Raw genomic sequence first — 22,700 nt, 5'->3', positions numbered from 1 at the left:
TTTACAACCACTTGTGAAATGCAAGAGTAGACTTCGGAGTAGTTGCTCATCTACACCATTGCTGAGGAGGGTAGAACAGTCCACCAACACCATTCCTGAAGTAATTCTTACTGCAGAATTGGCATCTGCAGATTTAGGCTGTAGAGCCAGGACACCAGGGGTATCTTTTTAGCCTGGGATAAATCACAGTCTTCCCTTGGGGGAAATGAGGATGTACTCTTCTCTAAATGACTGTGGAGTCTTGACCTTTGGGCTACCCTTTCCTTTAGCTGCTTTCTGCTAGTTGTGTGTGACATCTCAACAATTTGGGGGATTTTTGGAAGTGGAATTTAAAAACTCTTGATCGTAGCAACTATTCAGGCTGAAAAGCTTTTTACTTGTTTTGTTTTGACCATGAGTGGGACATTTGGTCATGATCATTGTGTGGAATGGAAATGTGCAAGAGGGCAGTGCTCCTTGTAAGGCAGAACACAGTAGTAACAGTAGTAAAGTTATTGTAACAGGAGGCTGCACTCCATATTTTGCTTTGGTACTGTAATTAAAACAGCGTGGTGTGTACGCACCATCTCTCACACTCCCGAGCTCAGTAATTAACAAGTAAATGAAAGTCCTACTTGCTTCCCCAGGGATTACAGAGCTGAAAAAAAAAACAGTCCTGAGCAGTTGCTAAATGTTCTGTCCCTGCCCATGCATCCACAAAGTGCTCCAGCTAATTAATGTGGAGGATATAGCAGTGTTGATGTGTTGGCTCACTCAGAGCTTACAAAATTCTCCAAGATGCCAAGTTTATATTTAACGAGCTTTATCAAACTGTTGAAGTTAAGTGAAAAACACACTTCACATGCTATATAAAGTACACAGAAGGGGCCTGGAAAGCTTGCAGAAAATAGCTGTGCCAAATACTTGCTCCCACGATCACCACTCCACATACACGTTGTCGTGGCACAACGAAGGGAACACATGGAGCACGCAGAGAGTCCTGCATCGCTTGTGGTAACTCTGGTCTTGGATTGAGTGCACATTCCTCTCATTAGGTGTGAGCACTGAACGGACTGTTTGAAAGCCCTACAACGTGCTTTTCTAGGAGCCCATAAAAGCACTGGGAGAGGACTTATGGGGAAAGGTTTGAAGATTTTTTGGTTTTAACTTTTATTTTTTTTAAACCTTTAATTATTGGCAAGTAGTGTCAACTTTAATTTGGAGAATGCTTGTATGTGTGCACAGACAGAACGGATTTTTAGAAAATAGTATGAACGTAACATATAAAAGAGATTTATGGAATTTGAAGTGTATGAGGAATGGTGTTGTACTAAGCAAACTGAAATAGTTTGTAAAACAAATTCCTAGTATTTCCTGCAGTTTGTTCCTGCAGCTTTTTGCTGCCTGAGCTGAACTGTTTTCTGTTATATATGACTATATTATTTGTGCATAGATATACTGCAGAATGTTTACTGAACTAAGTGGTGTAGGTTGTTCAAATTCATAGGGCTTCTACTGTATTAAATCTCACATGAGCAAAAGAAGCCCATTAAGCAAAATAGCAAAAATATAATTGCAAACAATGTATCTTAAAAAAGAACAGGCCTTTACTCCCCAGGCTGACCTGAAGTCCTTAAGGCTGATCATGCATTGGTATCATAGACTGCAAATTGACATCTTCCAAAATCTACAAATGATTCTGAAAAGAAAAAAAAAGAAAAGTTGTAAGAATTCGTGTCGAAATTAACAAGTTTCATACAGCCTTTGAGTTTATTTATACGCTATAGATCTTGTAGAGCATGTTGCTTTTAAAGTAATTTGCATTTGATTGATTATTTTGTCCCAAATGTAAGAAGTGCAAAGCTACTGTATTGTTTTAAGGTTGCTCTGTCTTCTGCATTTGGAGTTCTTACAAAGTCCTATCTATACATTACTATGTAATGTCCTTGTCCAAAGCAATTTTGATTTGATTTCTGGGTGAAGGTGGACAGAATAGCTCCTTCTTTCACATGGAGTCACCAGTGCCTTGTGCTAGTTGTCCTATAAAACATCTGTGGCAGCTGACTGGATTGGAAACTTTGAGAAAGGGCTTTAATGTGGCTGTATGTTGTTGAGAAACCACTATCTTAAGAAGTACATTCAGAGAAGAATTGTGTGCTTCAAGATTAGAGCTTTCTTTTTTTTCTTGGTTGAAAAAGCAGTTTTCGTTAGAAGAGCCTTTAGTAGCTTTGCAATCACCTTTTACAGAGTTCAGATAAATGTTGCAACATAAATCACCTAGGCATAAACTTTATGAATCTTTGTGTCAACTGTAATTAAATATATTGAATTTTCCAAAAGAAGCACAATGCCCAGAGCTGCTCTCTGTTTTTTATTATATATAAGGAAGTGGGTCACTATCTTTATCTCATTCATTTCTGAAAACCTACTTTTCTCACAGTTCCACGCCAGCCTGGAGTGAGCAATAACCTGTTTGAAATACTTGAAATTGAAAGAGGGATTACTGCTGATGAATTTGAAGCAAACGATGACCCAGGTAATGATCACATCTCCTGTTTGGGGCTGAGGGTTTAGGATTGTTTGAGATTTCTTATGCTTGTACACAATTTACAGGACTCCTGGATCTTATGCCTCCTGTTTAGGCTGTGCTTTATAAAAAGAAAACAACAACTACCTAAATGGGCCTTCATAATCTGTTAGGAAAAGGAACTAAGCACAAATTGTTAGTAATAATAATTGCATCCTTTTTAGTATTTTTGTATGTTCTTTTTCTAGTACTCCCTTTAGTGCTCCTTTATTTTGGTATTTCTGTGCCTGCATCAGCCACAAGTGCTTCAGTTCCCCAACCAGAATACTTAAATCACTCTCTTTTACCTTTTGGCTGTTCTGCCTAGGCACGCTGGTACACAGCTGTAATTTTGACAGTGGCCTATGTGGATGGATCAAGGACAAGGATGATGATTTGCACTGGGAGCCAGTTAGAGATGCGTCAGGTAAGACACATGCATACGATCTTATCCTGTAGTTGAAGAACTACCTGGTCTTGAGGTTGATGACAGTTCGTGAGTTATGACAGATTTACACAGATTGTGTATCACATTAGTTGTGGTATGTATTTATTTCAGGCCCACACCTCTTCTGTGTACAAAATCAAAACTGAGGATTCCAACATGAAAGGTCATTCATGTTTTTATCTTAGCTCATGTCTTTACAAGAAAAATGGCTCCAAAAGAGGAATAAGTGTGTTCAGTAAATGATTGTACACAGTAAAAGATCACCCAGAGGGTGGTGGTGCACTGGAACAGGTTGCCCAAGGAGGTTGTGGATGCCCCATCCCTGGAGGCATTCAAGGCCAGGCTGGATGTGGCTCTGGGCAGCCTGGTCTGGTGGTTGGTGACCCTGCACATGGCAGAGGTATTGAAACTCGATGATCATTGTGGTTCTTTTCAACCCAGGTCATTCTGTGATTATCTGTCTTAAAAAAATAAATAAGAAAGGACAAAAAAAAATTAGAAAGGACTAGAAAACAACTTTTACTTATGGAGAAATAAAGCTTATTTTTCAACCAATGATGCAAACGTAATGATTTCCACGTTACCAGTAAAATTAGAAAGTGCTGCAAATAGTCTGTTCTGCTGTTACTTACAGTGCTCTTGTTTTAATGTGATCTCTTTCTCTTTATGAAATTCAGTGCGAAGTTACGGAGAGCTGTGTATAGGAAAACCATTAAGTAGCTGGAAGGAAGGAAAGTCAGGCTGCCAGTGCACAGCAATTTCTGAGAACAGGGAAGGCTGGGGTAAGAAAATGTGACCCTAAAATGAAGCAGGGCAGCACAGTAGGCTTGTGCAGGACAAGAGGAGGCTGACAGCCACAGCCCTGGGGATTAGACACACGGCTCTGGCTGCCTGTAAGCATGGGATTACCTCATACCCAGAAGAGGAAGAGCAGCCTTTGAAGTACACAATGTTGGCATTATGTGAGCAGATGGAGGCTGAGGAAGGAAAGTGCTCTCAGGCAGTAAAATGTAGAGGGAGGATGAGGGCACTGAGAGCTGGCTTCCTTACATACCATCTTACCAGAGATGCCTGTGCTTATATGTGCTACCGCAGCATGTGCACCCTTTTCAGGCTGTTAATTATCTAAACTTAAAAAATTGTTGTTAATATGTGTTAAGTTCCAGTACTATAATTTTGAACTAACTTTTTTTTTTTTTTTTTTACTTTTTTCCTCTTGTGTTGAGTTCTAGTCAGGAACAATCTCAGCTTTCTGTTTCCTGTGTATGCTCTGTTGCTGTTGACACAACCTGTTAAAACCAGTCCCCTGAAGTCACCCCCCCTGCTCCCTCTTGGCTAGAATACCTCGTTTCAGAGATTTATTTTCACAGCTTGTGCCTGAGTGTTTGCTTTCACCTTTCAAAGTTTGATATTTATTGGCATTTTGAAAGGTGCCATGCTGAAGCTGTACAAGCTTATCTTGCAGGCAGAAAATGCTGCTTTGAGAGGACCTTCACCTGTAGGGGCATGCCTAGAGATAGGCTGGCTTTATGCCTACCTAAATCTGTTTCCTATTGATTGGATTCAGTCACTGTAACTATCTGAAACAGATGCAGGTAATAAGTCAGATCAGTTCTTTCATAGTGATGTAACTGTATGTACAACAAAGTGCAATTATTTCAAGTCTCTCGTTTTAGCAGTTGTTGACCTGGATACAAAAACAGTGCGTTGCTACAAAAAAAAAGCAAGCTTTAACAAATATTTGGACAAGTGTAACCCACTTTATGCCCAAATGCAGACCTGAGACCTTAAACAGCACAAAAACTACTTTGCTTAGTTAACTTGCGTTGGAAAAAAAAGGAACTTCAAAATGGATGTAGAAGTAGAGAACTGGAGAGGAGGCTTGCTCTCCTTTGCTTCAGAAGCCCTGGTACCTTGTTGTGCGATCTCATAACTTGAGGGGGAAATAATTGTGGCTTTCAGAAGGAACCTCTTAAGAAAGTGACTATTTTGAGTAGAATAGAGGTTTGAGTAGAGATATGGCAAAAATTTAACTGTAAAATAGTATTCTGTTCTAATAGTGAAGTTAAATTGTATGTCTGCAGTATTTAAAAATAATACTAATAAAAAAGAAAATCAACATTTCTACATCATAGGTTTCATTTGGAAGCCTGAATGGCACTTTATAAAAGCTCTTAAGGTAAATGTGCTCTTATATAAATAGTGATTCTCAGGTTCAGAGCGAGAGAATCTCTCTCTCTTTCTTTCTTCTTTACTCTCATTTTCTCTTTTCTTTACGCTCTTCTTTCTCCCTTCTTGCTGTCTTCTCTTATTTTTCTTTCTTCTCCTCTTTTTTCTCTCCCTTCTCTCTTTTCCCTCTTTTATTATTCTCCTTTTTTTCTCACTTCCCTCTTCTTTCTGTCTTTTTGCTCTTCCTACTCTTTCTCTCTTCCCCTCTTCTCTCTTCCATTCCCTCCCTTCCTTTTCTCTTCCTCTCATCTCTCCATCCTTACTTCCCTATGATATCCTCTACTTTTCCATGCACTTGGCAGTGTTTTTATGAAGCCACTCACACTTCCTCATGGTCAAAGGTAGTAATTTTTAATTAAGTGCTTATGTTCAGTAGCAATTCAGTAGTGTTAGAAAAGACTTCAGCAAATGTATCAGGCCGTCAGCCTTTTGAAAATCATAGCTCTGTCTAGCTTTCTATGTCTTGTCTAGATTAGGAGTTTAAGTTATTGTTAAATAAAAAGGCTGTTCATGTGTGCTAATGGAAACCCTGTGAGACTTCATGTGTTAAAACAGTTCCCAAGGAAAAAAAAAAAGGAATAGATCTGTGGGTCAATTATATTGTAACATTTATTCAGGCCTTCATGTAATGGCAAAACCCTGCAGCTTACAATATGCATCAGTCAACACTGTAGCTTTAATATCAGTGGGAATTTAAAACCAATGTAGTCGTCCAAGGGGTATCTTAAATGAACAAATATATGAGCTTCATTTTCAAAAGATATACTATTTGCTTTGTAAAAAAGCGATAGGAAAGATCTAACCTGGTATCCAATGTAAACAGGGGACCAGCACTGTAAATCTTACCTTGTGGGAGGCAGATGTGGCAGTTCCAGTGCATGTTCCAGCTATAATACGCTTTATTGAAGACTTGCTGGACCTTGTGGAGCCCTGTTTTGTTTCTTTCACAGTGCTTAAGCATTTGGTACTGAAATGTTAAGAAGTAATATGGTAATGAAGGAATTGCTTTTTGTTTTGCAGGGGGACAGTATCTTACCATCTCTGAACCCAAAGGCACGGAGGGAAAAGCAGCACATCTTATTCTGCCACTGGGCCACATGGCTCAGGCTGGGGACTTGTGCTTGTCGTTCAGACATAAGGTGCCTGGGCTGCATTCTGGTGCCCTGCAAGTCTTCGTGAGGAGAAGTGGTGCTCATGGACCAGCTGTGTGGGGAAGGAACGGCGGCCATGGCTGGAGGCAGACACACATAACTCTGCGAGGACTGGGCATCAAGAGTGTGAGTACAACTGCAAGGCCTGTATTTTTTTTTTCCCCATGAAAATCTGAAGACACTTAGATTGTGTAGCTCTTGGTTATTTGCCTCCTGGGTCCACTTCCAGACTTTTTTACTTCTACATTTATCCTTGCCACTGGAATCACATTTCTAATTAGTTCTGTGCAAAAAAAAACAACAAAAACCAAACCAATACACCAAACCCAGAGCAACCAACCGAGAGCACTCATAGCCCTAGACAGATAGAAACCTACACAGTAGCCTGTACTGAGCTACCTTGTATGGCCTTGTAATTTATTATGACCACTTACATAGGTGAGAGCAACCTACAGGACAACAGCATACTGCCAAGGGATTTCCAAATAGCCTGTATCAGGATGGCTCATGAAGGATGCTCTTTGAAAAATACAGCATCATTGGAATACGAATAGTCATCCCTTGTGGATTAATAACTGGTTAAAGAGGGCAGGGATAGTGCTAACAGTTCTGACAGTGCAGGTTGCTTACCTGTGCAGCTGCCCATGGTTTTGCTTTTCAGCTGAACTTCTGGTGATCTGGATAAGGAGATAAATCTAAGATGCCAGTAACACAAAACTGTTTAATGTTATCAAAAGCAGCTGTCTTAAAGTACCATGGAGCATCTTTTAATACCTGGAGAGCTTAGAAACACTGGCTGATTAGAATGATGCATCAGAAGGTCAGCAGCTTCTTCAAGCTCTGCTTTCTTTGAAAGTAGTTTCTATTTCAGATCGGAAGAAAGGATATGGATGCTTTAAGGGTGGAACAGGCTACAACACACATTATAGTGGTCCTAAAATTAAGGCTGAAATTACTGCAGGTAACTGTCTGAAAACCTGCCTTCAGCAACAATCAAAATGATGCTCAGCGTTCTGCTGGCTGTTAATGAATGCCAGACTGAGAATGCAGACATTTGTAGCAGGGGAACAGTATACTTAGCAAAAAAAATAATACAAGAACAGGGTAAGTGTAACACTCTGATCCTCAGAGGTAGGGTGCTTCCTAAGTTCTCTCTTTTTAAGAGCAGCTCTTTAAATAAGTGTGTGTTATTAACATATTTTCATTTTTCTAAGTAAATGATTTATAGACGCCCCCACGCTTGTAAACAAGAGCAGCAGTTCCCTTTGTACCACCTCTGCTGCAGCAGCAGCTGTCAGCGTGGTGCACAGCCCCTCACTGAGCGCTGGGCAGAGCAGCGCTGCTCTGTAGCTCTTTGCACAACCATCACCAAGCCTGGGAACTTTTCCAGCTGGGGGGGGGCAGCCTGGGATGCTGACCTGAACCCTTTGTGTCATTCATCCTGAGGATCAGGGAATGAAAGCAAACTCTAGTTGAGCAGGGAAGGCCCCAGCCACAGAGAAATCAGGAAATAAAGACATATTTCTAGCTATTTAAAAAACAAAAGCAACCAACCGCTGGTGCTTTTGGGGCACCTGCTGGAAACTTAAGGAGAATATAAACGAAGGCTGGAGCCCTTTAACACCACTATTTTTTGAGGACAAATTCTAGCTCCTGCAAAAAGTACAGGATGAGTGTTTCTAATTCCAACTGTGCTTGGCATTTGGACTAAGTCAGCGTTAAGGTGTTTTAGGAATGGAAGGCTCTTCTATTAGACAACATTTTTTGGTAAAAGAGACAGGATTTTATGTTTGCTGTGAGGACAACAAGAACAGTGCAGCAAGGATCTAGAGAAAGCACCACAGACTCTCACATGGAAATTCTCACCTTGGCAGTGGCACCTGGAACAAAGCTTCAACTAACACCTTGATTTGTGTCATAGCTCTGTCCTGAATTGCTGGCACTTCAATGGGGATCCTGCCAAAGAGAAGAGGATCAGAGAAGCAACAATAATTCTAAGCAGAATAGATTGGCTGAGCTTTCTTATGCTTTTATATTCTTACTGTTACACAGTTGCCCTCTTAACCAAAGATTCTTCCATCTTATTTTGGCACTCCAATTGTTCTGCTTGTTTTCCCAGGTTATTTTCAAAGGAGAGAAAGCAAAAGGAAGAACTGGGGACATTGGACTGGATGATGTGATGTTGAGAAGAGGACGCTGCTCTGAAGAGCATTAGCAAAGACAGTGGAGTAGCACAGCCTACTCCTGCAGCCCTTCTTGTGCTATTCTTACCGAGCGTTGAAACAGAATTGCATGAAAAAGGAAAAACAATGGTGAATGACAACTTCTTAGTGGTCTGCTAAGTGCAATCTCGCTGAAACTTCAATTAAAATCATGAAGACATCCTCCTGGAATTCAGGAACTGTAAATCAGCGCTGGTTGTTTCTATTAATCCTTGCCTCTAAATCTAAAGTTTGTATGTAGTAACTTTATCCCCTGTTTAACCCGAGTACTCACCCAAAGAGCACTTGTGAAAAAGGGAGAATTAATTACAAACAGTATGAAATCTCTGGCTTGGAAAGACTTAGTATTAACAGATATTCATTATTTTCCCATAGTGCTACTCTTCTATTAATTAGATTTGATAGACAGTGGGATTGGCTTCAGAGCTATCTGAAGCCTGGACCTGAACTCTGGATCACTGCCATTGACCTTTGAAGAAGGGTTGCTCCTTATTAAACAGCATTTATTTTGGTCTTGCATCTGTATCAAAAAGCAGTTACATAGAGTAGGCACTGCATCCTGTAATATTGCGACTGCTGTGTTTTGTGTATATGTGTATGGTTATTAACATATTTATGTTTTTAATATTTACAGATTCTAGTTGCAAGAGAATTGGCAGTCTGTGCTTTCTTACTGCACAGGAGAGGAGCTCAGCACGCTGCGGGATCCCGCTGGTCGTGCCAAGAAATAGGTTACCAAAGTCAGCTAATGGTGCTCATTGAAAAGTGCTGGTACAGTTTTCATGTGGTAATATGCTGAAGGCAAAAGACCAAATCCTTACCTACTGTAAACTGGCACCTCATCATGCTGCACAGGTCTGTCTTTAGCTCAGGAGCCAACCCTCAATCCTGCCAGCAGCTCCTGCGCAGCCTGCAGAATGCCACTGGCAGACGGTACGATTGTGCCCATCGAACCACCAGGAACATTCCTTCCTTATGGGGCACGAGCCTATACAAAAGCAAAAGAGGGCAGCTGTGTTACTGCTGTACAAACAATTCAGACCATGAAATGCCTTGAGTCACCTTTGTATAATGTCCATATTCTACAAGTGTTCTGTATATAATAAACATCTAACTGTTTAGAACTAGAACAAATGTTAGCTCTTGCTGGCGCTAAATATTTATCAGAACTTTGGACTAACTTTCTTAGTTTTGTATCATGCACGTGGTCTGCAGGTTCCCAGGGAATTCTTCCATTTGGTTTAGGACTTCTAGACGAGGAACATCATCTTTGCTGTTAAGGATTCTAAATTTGACAATAGCAACATTTCGGAAGATGACAGAAGATGGATAAGGTGTTCTTAGTGGCACAGCCTTAAAGCTTAAAAAATTTATAGATAGCAAAAATAGGTCTCAGATCTTTTAAATACTTACACAAAGTGTAAAACAAATGTCAACTTCGTATCTTGTTACAGAATTATCATTAAAACTAAGTCAAACCTTGCAGCAAGGCTACAGCCATGAGAGGCCATATTCCAAATGGCTGTTTCTGCCAAAGTACCCTTTTAAGAACATTTTTCCACTTTGTCCCTTATGACACCATCAGCATTGTATGTACAGCAGAAGCCTATCTGACCAAACAGATCAATATTCTCCTGCACAAATGCATCAACAAACATTCTGAAATGGAAGCAAACCACATATTTGTAAAAAAAAAAATTCTGGCAACTATTTTGCTTCAATTATGATCATGATCTGTCTTCTCTTACGTTATTTTGCAATGTGTAAGAAATATTTGTGAATAGTTGAAATGACTTGTCCTTATTTTAAAGTAATCAGTAAAGAAGGCTGTTACTTGATACTAGTGGGAATATCTTGTTTTCATTTCTGGATCAAATCTCTCATTATTGCGATGGAATGAATCAAGAGATGGCAATGTAGTAGTTAAATACATAACTATTATCAAATTTTAAATTAAAAGTGCACTTAAATATGTGAGAGTGGTATATATATTACTCGAAAGGAAGAGTTACAGTTTCCAGCCTGGCTTTTAGAACAGTTTCACAGGTAAATAAGCATTTTCAAAATATGAAGTGTATATGTTAGAAATGGCTACCCCAGTCTCCACACTGAAGCACAAATTGTTACATTCTGGAGCTTCTAACAAAATTAACACACTTGGATCAATTTCTCATACAGTGGAAGAAGTGGTGTTTCACCATGTATTACGACAGCACTCTAAGACTGAGACTCACTGGTTGAAATAAAAATCTATGTAAGTAGGTAAGGCTTATCGGGGTTTGCCCACAAAATGGCAACTTACAAATGGGCGTTAGAACCCCAAATTTGAATGAATATAGATGGTAAACAGAAGGAAGTACTTGGATAACAATGGGAAGAGTTAGTGTCTTTGTGTATATGAATTATTTCATGTACTTCACCTTCACACTCAAACAAGTAACACTAAAGCACTGTGAGCACTGACAGTGTAACACAGGCCTTGTCAGTCTGGCACTGAAAGAGCTGCTGTGCTGTAAGTCACTCACCTTTGCCCTGGCTCTGCAGTGCCACCATGTTGTCCCTTTCTCTTCCATTCTCACTCTGTTTCTGAAGTGATGAGGTGTGAGGGGTTGGCTGGGGTGATGCTGCTCCTCCAGGTGCCTCTGTGCCAGCCAAGATAGAGCAGATGCTGCCATGTTCATGCAAGCCTCAAAAAAATATATATATGGCCTGAGTTAGTCTTAAAAAGTAGTTTATCACTGCCCTTTCTGTTCAGACCTTAATAAATAGATGCCAAAAAATAAAAGCCTGCTTGTAGATGCATAGGCAAGTGGAAGAAATGTGCGCAACGTAAAAACAGCTACCTATATGACCTTTTGACAGCGTATAATACTGTGTGTTAAAAAGACATGATAAAACTTTTTCCCCAGCAAAGATGTAAAAAAGGCTAACAAATGACAGATACTTGACCAGTGACAGCGTGCACACACACATTGCATTTGCTGACATGGAAATGACTACAATAGAAGGGGCAGATGCAAGGCTTTGGTTCCACTTTCCTTTTTAACCTGCTACCTCACTTCTCATCATGTAATTAAACCCCAAATACATACATATTATATGTATGTGTATGGTAGTATGTAAAAATACCATACAGTAAAACAGTAACAAATACACACATACACACATATGTATACAGCAAAGCCCTAATTATCAGAGTTTTCCTGGCAGGTTAAAATGCACTTACCTGCTGGTTTATCCTGATGTCCTGTAGTTCTATGACTGCAGTTTTTCCACAGCAAAAAAAACCAACAACCATCCTAGATGAGCAATATGCATTGTTGTAAGCCTGCAATGTTAGAAAGAAATAGCAGATATTGCAGTGATAGGATCCCATTAGGTTGCCATTTTTCTCCCAAGAAATGTCTAACTTTGCTCCAGAGTGCCAGATGGGATACCATGCTTACATCTGCTTACACATGCTCAATACAGATGGGCAGTGTAGCTCTACCCCTCATTTTCTTAAAAACATAACAAGCAACAAAGCAAAGCGGATCTGCACTCTCTGGGTAAAAAGAAATAATTCTCTGTTCTCATGTTAATTAACAGTATCCAACCAACTCTTTTTTTTTTTTTTTTTTTTTTTGCTTTTAGTAATATTTAACATTATTCTGTAGTATTTTTGTCCCTTTACTGTTTTTCCCTGTAGTTCTGCCATTACAGGATTCCTCAAGTCCCAGGAACAAGTCTCCACTGCTATCAAACCACTTCTGGAGGAAGCACAGCTGCTAATCACATCCTGAGAGCAAAAGGAACATTTCTAAGGTGTGCATTGTACCCAGTAGGCTGTCAGTATTAAGTGGTTGAGAGAGCAAGCCAGGTATTTATCCAGCACAGAATAAGGATGCCCCTCTCGATGTGGCACAGTCAAATCCTGCTTTCCTTTGCACAACACATACTATGGCCCTTTTCCAATAGCTTTTGTTCCCTGCTATTTTATGACTTTTTACCTTCTATTGAGGCCAGGAATCCTTCACATTCTTCTCCCAGTTTTTTCCTCACTGTGCACTTCAGCAGTCCAGTGTTTCACTTCTTTCGTCCAGAATCCTTTTGCTTCAGTTTGCGTTTGGCAAACGCCTGTGAAGGCAAGGTACAGCATGTACCCACACTAAGTGACTACACTGCTGGTCCTGAAGTTTGGGACTGCCACAGACATGAGATTGCAGTGACACATGGGCTGCTCTAACCCTAAGCTCCCCCCTCCCTTAGCTACTGCCCCACCTCACAAGCCCTGATTTAGGCCATGGGAGGTGTGCTGGCCGAAAGAGTGCTCTCTGAGGACACAGTAGTGCGACAGACAACAGAGCAAACCCCCTCCTGCAGTAACATCCTGCCAAAGCCTCAGGTGGGTGTGTGCAGTTTGCCTCTCAGCTGTTACAGCTGGCTAAGTGTGGCTGCTTTGCAGACCTATGCATACAACAGACCCAGCAAACACAAAACCAGCTGCTAAAAGCCATGGCCAGGGCAGGTTGCACTGAAGTGCACTGAAGTAGGATGGTCTTACAAAAGCGCTCATGAAGGAAATCCTAAGGATGCTTGAATCCAAACCCCCTATCTATCTCACATCTGGTATCTACCAAGGGTTGTAGCTGCTGACCCTTGCACCTGCTCATATTCCTGGGGGAAAGCATTGCTGCTGACCGTGGCTACAGCCCTCAGATCCTCCAAGCTGGTGAAGTCAACAGGTGGACAGACAGCTTTGCTTCTGACTGTACCTGTAGGATGCTCCTGGCCCAAGCAGTGGTGTGACATGGTCACCTCTCCATCAACACCTCATCAGCATGCTCCTCCCAGGTGACTCCCAGCCTTGAAACTCATCCATCTCAGTCCTTTGTCACAATGCAGCTCCACAGCTGTTCTGCCAGAAAAGGAAACACTTTCGGTGTGGTTTTATATGAATTTGTTCCCTGGCAAGCACAGCAATACATGTGCAGCACAACTGCTCAGAGAAAGAGATAAGCAGCCCAAATAATATCTCGATATGTGATTGGGAACAGATCAAAGGCAACATCCAAACTTCAAGGAAAAAAGCTGGTTAACTTAAAAGAGCAAGTCTCTTCTTTATGATTTTGCACCAGCTAATGTTGGCATTTATTCAGCGGATTTTAATATCAGCATATAAGGATGCCAAGTATAAGTAAGCCTTCTCTTTTGCCAGCTCTCCCATCTAAATAACAGTAAGAGCAACACAGTGAAACACATTGTCACATCCCTGCCTTCATACCAAGCACAGAAGTAGGAGCTCCTCTTTTGTAAGCTCACAGAAGTAAGTGTGCTCTCTTCAACATGACTGTAAGGGCTGGAGCACCTCTTCTGTGAAGAAGGGTTGAGGGATTTGTTTAGCTCAAAGAAGGCTTCGGGGTGATCTCTGCAGCCTTCCAGTACTTGAAGGGAGCTTACAAGCAGGAGGGAGAGTGATATTTTACACAGTCTGACAGTGATAGGGCAAGAGGAATGGCTTAAAACTACAAGAGGGAAGACTGAGGTTAGACATTAGGGGGAAATTCTTTACTCAGAGGGCAGTGAGGTGCTGGCACTGCTGCCCAGAACTGTGGGTGCCCCATCCCTGGAGGTGCCCAAGGTTGGATGGGCCCTGGGCAGCCTGAGCTGGTGGGGGCTTTAAGGTCCCTTTCAATCTAAGGCATTCTATGATTCAAGATCAAATACACATCATAATCTAAGGGATTCTTTCAAGCAATGCAGCCCATATTGTATAAACAGGATTCTATAACATTTAAACTGCTCACTAATATTAAACCCAACAGTTCTGTGGTGCACAACAATTTACATAGAAACCAGACACCTTTATTGCACAGTTAGAGGTGTTATTAAACTGAGCAATTCAGTCACCCTCCTGTCATATGCCACCAGTTTTATCCTGTTTACACAGAAGATATTTTAATTGGCTGAACTCCATCACTGAAAACTGACTGCTAAAACCGAGTGACATTTAATTACCCACAAGGAGCAGGAGGCCATTCTGTGGAGTGTTGTGGAATCTGAGTATTCTGGCAGCTCAGTTGCATGTCAGCACACTCACATGCTCACTGTGAGCTCCTCTGCCAGTTTTTATCAGAATAGATTAATTTGTTTTCCAAATGAAGATATGCAAGTGGGGCTTGAACAAACATTTCATTAATACCAAAATAAAACAGGCAGAAAAAGTACATAATGTATCAAAGGATGCCTTCATCATTATACAGTCTCTGGTTGACTTGAACAGGTGGTTAGAGGGCCAGACAGGAATGGAAAGGGTTAAATTTGGATTGGCCGCAGAGCTCCAGGCTCTTAGCAGTGTCATTGCTCACCTTCTGCTCATCCATCCTCACCCACAACTCCTCCTACTCTTATAAGCAGGTTCAGCATCACAGTAACCACGTGGATGAGGACTTAAAAGAGCATTTGCACCACCACTGAACCATGAAAGCAGGGTAAGACAGAGTGTTCCTGGGGCCTTGCTTCTCAGCACACTACAGTCCTGCTGCAGAGCCCCCAGCCTAGCCCACACTGACACCAATTTAATCAAAGCCCTTGAATAGACCCTACCAGCACAGTACCTAAAAGCAGGTTTCAAATTTTAGCCTTACCTGAAAGGTACAACCTCCTGAGCTCCTTCCTCTGGTTCCTGAATTCTGGCTGCAAATTCAGAACTGGAACTTTCCTTTGTCTTGCCCATGGTGTATCAGCTTTGGAGCTGGATGCTCTTCTTGCAGTACATGAGATCAGAGTACAATTCTCTATCTTCTGCATGGGGAGGTGTGCTTCCTTCCTCTTCCCCTGATCTTTTCCTCCTCCTCAACTGGCTCTCCAAGTTCTTCAGCTGCACTTTTGTCTTACCCTCCCAGTTTGTTTCAGAGCCCCAAACTTCTCTTGCTCTTCCAGCTCTGTGTTGCTGCTGTGATCTCAAGCTTTTGATGAAAAACAGACTACCATGGCCTTCATCCTCGCTGCGTGCTTTCTAGCTTAGGCCCTCATCTGCCAGGAAGATTCAGGTTAGGTATATAGCACTGTACCTGGCAGTGTTTGACAGATCCTGCCCAAAACATAATAAAGTTTCTTTGCCTCAGGACCTGTTGAACCCAAAGAATGTTTTCTCTGGCACCAGAGGCCAATTTAATCGAGATAAATATTAAGCAATCAGAAATGTTTTACTTGAGGAACTACGAACTCAGAAATCTTTCCCGCAGCTGTAGTCACACCCCTTGTGCCTGCAACACTGAGTTAATTAAAAAACAACAACAAAAACAAATTAAAAAATTCTGTGGTATTTTCTTAATAGCCATTAAGCAGCAGGGCATTCTGTCAGCCACACATTCACATCATTACTCCATCTATGCCTCTTGACTAAAGCATTCCAAACTCAGAAAGATTAGCCAGCTGTCAAAAGAAGAACAATAAGAAGTTCTTCCCTATGCAACCCTTATTTCATCCTTGTTCTCCCTGAGCAGCAGCTCAGGCCCAGCAGAGCACAACCTTTCATTTCTTGCCCTAAGGCTCTGTCACATCTTGGAAATGTCCAAGCCCTGTACATTTGCTGCAACTCAGACCTTCCACATACTAAAAAAAGAAAAGAAAAATTTGTAGCTCTTCCAATGTTTCAACAAGCAGAAACAGTGAGCCAGAACAAGCACTGCTGCCCATCCATGTAATCATGACATTTTTTGTACCTGTAAAAATAAAGTTACTTAAAATGAGCAAGGGGCACCAACACAGCCATTCCAACAATCAACTGCTCCCTTCATCTGAGGAGATGGCAGACAAGTTGAGCTTGTGACTTACTTGTCTGGTAACTCTAATGAGAGCTCTAAGTCCATATAAGCTTGGTTAAAATACAGAATCCAGAGCAGCCAGCTGTTCCCTCTCCTCTGTACTCATTCCCTGGTCAAAAATCCAAAGCAACATTTTTTCTAGCAATATGTAAAGAAAAACAAAGATCAAAATTAGGCAAATATTTTCATCCACAGATGTCGCTTTCTAAACCTTCATTAAACTCCTCAGTAAGCAAGGTCAGACCACATCTATCTTCTATTCACAAACACAATTTATTTCTGCTTGCTCACAGTCTCTGCTTGGGGAGAGCACACCCAAGCAATCAACCTCTTGCTTCCAGCTCCTGACCCCATTCCTTTCTCCCATCCTTTTACATTCATTTGCTGCCTGATCCAAGAGATGAGGCAATGGCATCGCACCATCATGCAGAAGAAATTGCTTCCTACCATGTTTGCTATCTGCCAGAGCACATCTGCAGCTGGCTGTCCTCCTCTGCTCTACTGCTGATGTGTGCGCTTGCAGGGCCACAAGGTGCAGAGCTCTGGAGACTCAGAAACAACCACAAATATTTATGTATGTGAGGGCAGGGAGGGCAGACTTGCTCTGGCAGGCAACAAACACGGCAAGATGCAGTCTCTTCTTTGTAAAGGCATGATGCCACTAGATATGTATACGAAGGTTGCTTGAGAAGAATCCAGGGCCTCAACCTCTCCCTGGCACCAGTGTTTTTGTGACGTACCAGTGTGTCTAAGGAACAGAAACCTTCTGTGGCAGTTTTTCCCCAGCTCACAGGTGCAACATCTCAGCAGGTTGTCAGGCTCCCTTCATTTTAGCAGAAGCCTTCAGTTTCCTGATGTTTTATTAGAGTTCAGAGAAACAAAATGTGAGCTAGTTAAACATTATGCAGTGTACACACTCACCCCACTCTAAGCCAAAATCACAGAAAGTTTGCACAGCCTAGCAGCTCATCCTGCCAGTTTCCTCTGTAACAGTCTCTGCTCCATTGCCTTGCCTTGCCCCATCGTAATTGTCTGTCCAGACTCAATTCTTTTAATCTCCCTGGGTCAATCAATTATCTCTGTTCCCAAGCCATTTTTGATGCTTCTCATATACAGCAGCCTCCTCCTGCCTCAGCCAGCCACAGAGTGCCAGGCAGTGTTACCATTGCACTTAGTGGCACATTCCCACAGCCAGCCCTGTGAGGAGCAGAGGGCAGGCATCCCAGGGTACTGCTGTCACCACAGGTAACAGTGAAGTGAGGTGGCTGGGCCAGCCTTAAGCAAGCTGTGCTGGCAAAAAGGCAGTGGAATGTTCAGGCAGGGCTCACCAGGAAGACAGGTGCCTGTGCTGAGTTTCTTGCCTATTGCTGGGCTGCTTTAGAAATTTCAGTTGTGCTACACCTTGCTGTTTTATTACCAAACCCATTCCCAAATATCACTTCTATTTCCCACACCCTGGGGGAATCAGAGGCAGGGACTGCTACAGAAAGAAGAACAAAATGATGAGGACAAATGACAACATCCAGCTAATGTACATAAGCAACCACCATCAGTATTGCATCTCTTTGTTACACAGATTTCACATATTCCAAGTTTTTGCCAATACTAAACAGGTACAGAGCACTATTTTATATTAAAAACTTAATGTAAAGTATATCACTGATGTAATGTATAAAGTAACAGAATGTTAGAGACTGCACAAAACATTGCCAAGCAATGAGACTTCTCCCATGACACTTCAGCAGCATTTTCACAATGTACCAAAGCCTGACAGTAGCCCGATTAGCAATGCCTTTAGGCTGCTTTTGCACACAACTCGTTGCCATCCTATTATTAGAACCAGCATGTGCTCAATGCCAGGAGCTGAGTTTTGGATTTGGGGGCGTTTCATGCTACCTTTGTGCTGATGCAAGGAATGTCATAAAGCAGAGGGAGAGAAGGCTTGTGGCTCTCAGACTAGAAAACATCTAAAGAATTGATGGAGGATACCCCATACCATACAATATATCAATTGCTTTTGAAAAGTCTAAGGATGATACTATAATAATAATTAATAAACTTTTATACTGTGCCATACTCAACCACGAGCTATCTTATATAATCTGCTACACAGACAGGTAGATTCCCATTCAGGGGAATCCCACTTGCTATGACATTTGCTAAAAACAGACAAAAATCCCAAAGAAATGTTTTTATCTCTTTTTAGGATATGCTGCATCTGAACAGATTCCTTTTAGGGAAACAATGTTCTATTAGAAACTACTGTAACTTGCAGCTACCTTCTAACAATGGTACACTGTAAAGTATCCACAAGAAACCTTTCATCTGGACAAATTCAGTATAGTCTGCTGACAGCACGTGCAGTACTGCTCTCTTCAACCATCATTATACAAATGTCTGTCTCCAGATTGGAAATTTCATTTCAGGACTGGCCAAGGCTAATATATACAGGACAGATACTCTTTTTGCTCATGGTCTAGAGGGAATACTCTTAAGCACCTCAAGTTTGCTGTGACACCTAGAGAAATGTGACAGACAACATACCATATGCTAAAATGTCACTCTTCAGAATGCAGGCAGGATTTGATTTCAACCAGTTACTGTTCTTGCTCTCCCCTGATCCTGAAAAGTAGTGACACTGGAAACTCAAGATACTGGAAACTTGAGATACTTGAGAACAGAAATCAGCATTATAGGAGCTGTTGTGAGTAGGACAGAACTGTCACATCAACATCCTTTAGGAAGGGTTAAGTGCCAGGAAGTGAAAAGAAAGGGAGAAAGACAGAGAGAGGAAAGGAAGCAAAAACAAAAACAAAATGAGAAAAGTCACCAACCACTAACCCTCCGACCCCAAACAACAAAAATAGATCCATGTTTCATATCGTTCTTCCTCAGAATATCTTCCCTAAGAATTATTTTTCACTTAAAAATGGATGTATCTTCAACAATAACAGTGTTTATCTCTGTTATCACATTGCCAATGAAAACATTGGGCCGGTTTGAATACTTAATCTGTTCTCCAAATGGATCTTTAAGTTTTCACAGTGGTTGGCCCAAAATGTGTATCTGCCCTGATAAGGTGCAACAACATATTTTGTGGAGAATTAACTACCACATATTTTACTTGGCAAAAACGTGGAGTCTCATAGTAGAAAATGTTTATAATTCAGTAATCTACATATTCCTTAAAATGTCTTCATTACTCAATTAAGTTCATAATGAAAGAGAAGCAGTTTGCAGAAATAACCTGTTAAGCTCAGAGCAGAGAACTCATACCTGAAGACAAACTGATATGTGCAGGAAGAGATATGCAAGTTCACCCCTGCTGCACTATAGAGTGACTTTCTGAAAGTGCCTCTTAATGTTCTCAGATTACCAGAGAAGCACCCAACAGACTTCTGACATGGGTCTTTTTAAAAATGCACCTCCAGGATTCATTCACTGCATAGTATCTGTAGAGTTTCTGTGTCACTCTCCAGAGTTTCACCAGCTACATTTGGTCCAGCTGCTGCTGTCTGTACTACAAAGATAGAACCAACTAATTAAGTCTAGTTAGCTCTGAATCCTGCCCTCAATGTGTCCAACAAACCTTCAGTTATGGAAAACCTTGCCCATTTTCATGTACGTGTTATCGAATCCTGGCAGAGATGCTGACATCTAAATATGCTTCTGAGTTTTGACTGCTTCACTGTATTTCCTGAATGCTTTATGCCTGCAGTTCTCCCTCTCTGAATCACACAGCTCATCCATGTCAAACAAATTCGGCGCCTACTGATTTCCATTTGTCTGTTCACACAGTTACACAGCACCTCCAGCAGACAAGGGCAATGCAATGGCAAGGTCTCAGGGTGCAAATGTGATATAATGGAGGAGGTTACACCATCTCCCCTCTGCAGTGTGTGCATACAGTACCCTTATGGTTAGAGTAAAATATAAAAATTATAAAGCAGCTATATTCTTCTAGTCTTGAAAGAGCTCTTTCCTGAGTTCATGGACTTAGAAATAAAGACAACTTCATTTCATAAATATTGAAAAGCTGTCACCTTTGAAAAAACCCTTTTCAAGAGAAGAACTGCAAAACAAAAACAAGCTTATTTTCAAGTGTCAAGAGACAATTCCTAAGGAAACTAAATTGGTGGGTCTCACCCAGCACTAGCACGTTTAGCTAGAGCTCCACTACTTCACCATTTACTTTAAAAATTTAAACTGAAAAAAATTAAGGGATTTTCTAGTGTGGAGTAATTCAATCTCTCATGGGAAAGCTCTCCATTTGTATAAAACGCTGTCTCTCAGCCAAATTAAACTCAGTTCTGCTTTAATAGTAATTCTGATTTATGATGCTTCTTATTACAATCAGAGTGGGCGTATTTTTCCACAAAGCAGCACTGGCACAGCCACAGAGGAAATGTACTTATCATCACACTTCCACCCTTACACCTGATTAAAGCAGCTGTGTCAATCCATGGTTTTACTTTTGGGAAATGAGGTGGGCAGCACATGCACAGCCAGACACAACTTGGCACTGCAGCTGCTTGCCAGTGGAAAGCTCTGCTTGCCTGCTGGGAGAGGCTACTGATCTAGCCCAATGTCTGAACAATATCTAACTTCTTCAAGAGAGATTCTTAATTTAATTAAACATATCTAAAACCAGACAAAAGGCAAGAAGAAAGGCTTTCAGTATACATATACAGTTTGATCTTTGAATATATGAGCTCATTGTGGACCTGCCACTGAAACAGCATGCAAGCTCTCAGTCCTCCTGAGTGTACGCTGCCTGTAACACACAATAGACAGCTTCCCTCCCTACCTCACACATTTACTCTGCTCAACAGTAGCACTCTCTCATCCCCAAACTACTTTGAAAAGGTGACTGGTTTCTGGAAGTAACTTTTAATGTTCTTGGATTACCAAAGAACTGTCTAAACGACCTCTGACACGGCTCTTTTAAAAAGCACACCTCCAGGATCCCTTCTGTAGCACGTCAATAAGAGAAGGTTAAAGCGTTGAGCACTTGGTGAATGTGAGTAAAATCTTCCTTCCAAAAATCCTAAGCGCTGTTAGATCAAGAAATTTGCTTTGTCTTTACCTGTCCTGGCTGGGACAACACCCTTCTGTTGCATCCATGATTCCCAGTCAGTATCTCTGTGACAGCCACAGCTGTAAGCTAGCACCATTATATTTACATTGTTAGGTAGTGTAACAAACAGGTAAATGTATAGTTCAGGTTCTCCACAGAAACAACAGGATGATTTAACCAGCGGTGCTATATTTCTCTGCTTACAAACCATACTAATGAAGTACTAATCAATGAGTAGATAGATAGTCCTCGTACTTAATTGCTGGACATACTAATTTACAGGTTCCCAGGAAAACATAATACAGTTAGCAGAACAGAAGTAAACACCTTGAAACTGCATTAATATATTAAATAATGAATGTAATATATTTATTGTTCTAACTACAACAGCAACCCAAAAACCAATTGCACTTGGATCTCATCTGAACATAAAGTAAAACACATCCATCTCCCAGACGGTTTTTTAAAGAGTGCACTCAGGAGTACAGTAGAAAAAAACACAAAGCTTTGATTAAGCCAATAGAGCAGTCTCAACTCAGTGGCAGAGGCAAGAATACACTTTCAGTCTCTCCAAAACACTTGCTCATGTTGTCTCTCTAGTTGCAAGAAAAGGAAGTGAAGCTTAGCATCTTCAGCTCAGCACAGCTTGAGAAATAGGATTCTCACAGTTCACACAAACATCATTTCATAGTACATGAGGAAACTTCAACACTGCTCCTTAATATCCAGTCTATTATAGTTTCACGCTCAGAGAACTCTGCCAAAATCATCATATCAAATGACAAACTATTACTTCACCCCACCGACTTGCATTAAAATACACCCCCTGAAATACACTTGAGAAATGTCATAAATGCAGGTACCCAAAACCTGCAGAAATAACAACCCCGGGGAACAAAATGAAGGAGATAACAACAGCAGAACTGACTGCAGGAGCAGCAGCATATCAGAGCAATGACAGAAAATCAAGTCCTAACAACGTACTGAAGTCATGCAGAACATACGTGACTGCTATCCTATTAAAAAGCAGGAAAAAGAGAAATCAGACACTGGAGCACACTGCCAAGTTTCCTCCTACAGCTCAGTCTTCAAATTTCTAGGAAAAAAAAAACAAAAACACAATGTTATTTACTACCAGCTTCAGAGTCTAATCTCCTATGTTCCTATAGGGGCAGACCGGATTCAAACAGTCTTTTCTCATAAATTTTTAATTACCATGA

General features: G+C 41.2%; 2 protein-coding genes and 1 long non-coding RNA gene across 17 annotated transcripts in view; 1 reads left to right on the top strand and 2 right to left on the bottom strand.

Moving 5' to 3' along the window:
• Positions 1-9,423, top strand: part of NPNT (nephronectin) — a 42,351-nt gene extending 32,928 nt beyond the window's left edge. For all 5 annotated transcript variants that reach the window (XM_090138858.1, XM_031607411.2, XM_031607412.2 and 2 more), the window contains 4 exons: positions 2,420-2,515; positions 2,874-2,972; positions 6,243-6,499; positions 8,493-9,423. In XM_090138858.1, the coding sequence (XP_089994984.1) occupies positions 2,420-2,515; positions 2,874-2,972; positions 6,243-6,499; positions 8,493-8,588 (548 nt within the window). In that variant the 3' untranslated portion in view covers positions 8,589-9,423. The remainder of the gene's footprint in view (positions 1-2,419; positions 2,516-2,873; positions 2,973-6,242; positions 6,500-8,492) is intronic.
• On the bottom strand, positions 1,152-9,555 carry LOC149918106 (uncharacterized). 4 transcript variants are annotated; one of them, XR_016465886.1, is made up of 3 exons: positions 9,417-9,555; positions 6,069-8,329; positions 1,152-1,678 (listed from the first exon to the last, which is right to left on the bottom strand). It is a non-coding gene; the product is annotated as an uncharacterized LOC149918106 (long non-coding RNA). The 4 variants fall into 4 exon arrangements; XR_016465885.1 differs by lacking the exon at positions 1,152-1,678 and adding an exon at positions 2,979-3,454; XR_016465884.1 differs by lacking the exon at positions 1,152-1,678 and having other exon boundaries at positions 5,302-7,050; positions 8,240-8,329.
• A 1,088-nt stretch (positions 9,556-10,643) lies between these two features.
• Positions 10,644-22,700, bottom strand: part of TBCK (TBC1 domain containing kinase) — a 115,540-nt gene continuing 103,483 nt past the window's right edge. For 7 of the 8 annotated variants that reach the window (XM_090138847.1, XM_090138848.1, XM_090138850.1 and 4 more), the window contains 5 exons: positions 15,222-22,576; positions 13,350-13,492; positions 12,585-12,711; positions 11,822-11,923; positions 10,644-11,282 (listed from right to left, as the gene is read on the bottom strand). The gene's annotated coding sequence lies outside the window, so the exon portion shown is untranslated. The remainder of the gene's footprint in view (positions 11,283-11,821; positions 11,924-12,584; positions 12,712-13,349; positions 13,493-15,221; positions 22,577-22,700) is intronic. The other variant, XM_090138851.1, reaches the window with a different exon arrangement.

This window comes from Phasianus colchicus, chromosome 4 (assembly GCF_987193195.1).
Source record: "Phasianus colchicus chromosome 4, bPhaCol1.hap1.1, whole genome shotgun sequence".
Lineage (NCBI taxonomy): Eukaryota > Metazoa > Chordata > Aves > Galliformes > Phasianidae > Phasianus > Phasianus colchicus.
Note: the sequence above shows the minus strand (reverse complement) of the source record. Positions and strands in the feature narration are given on the sequence as shown.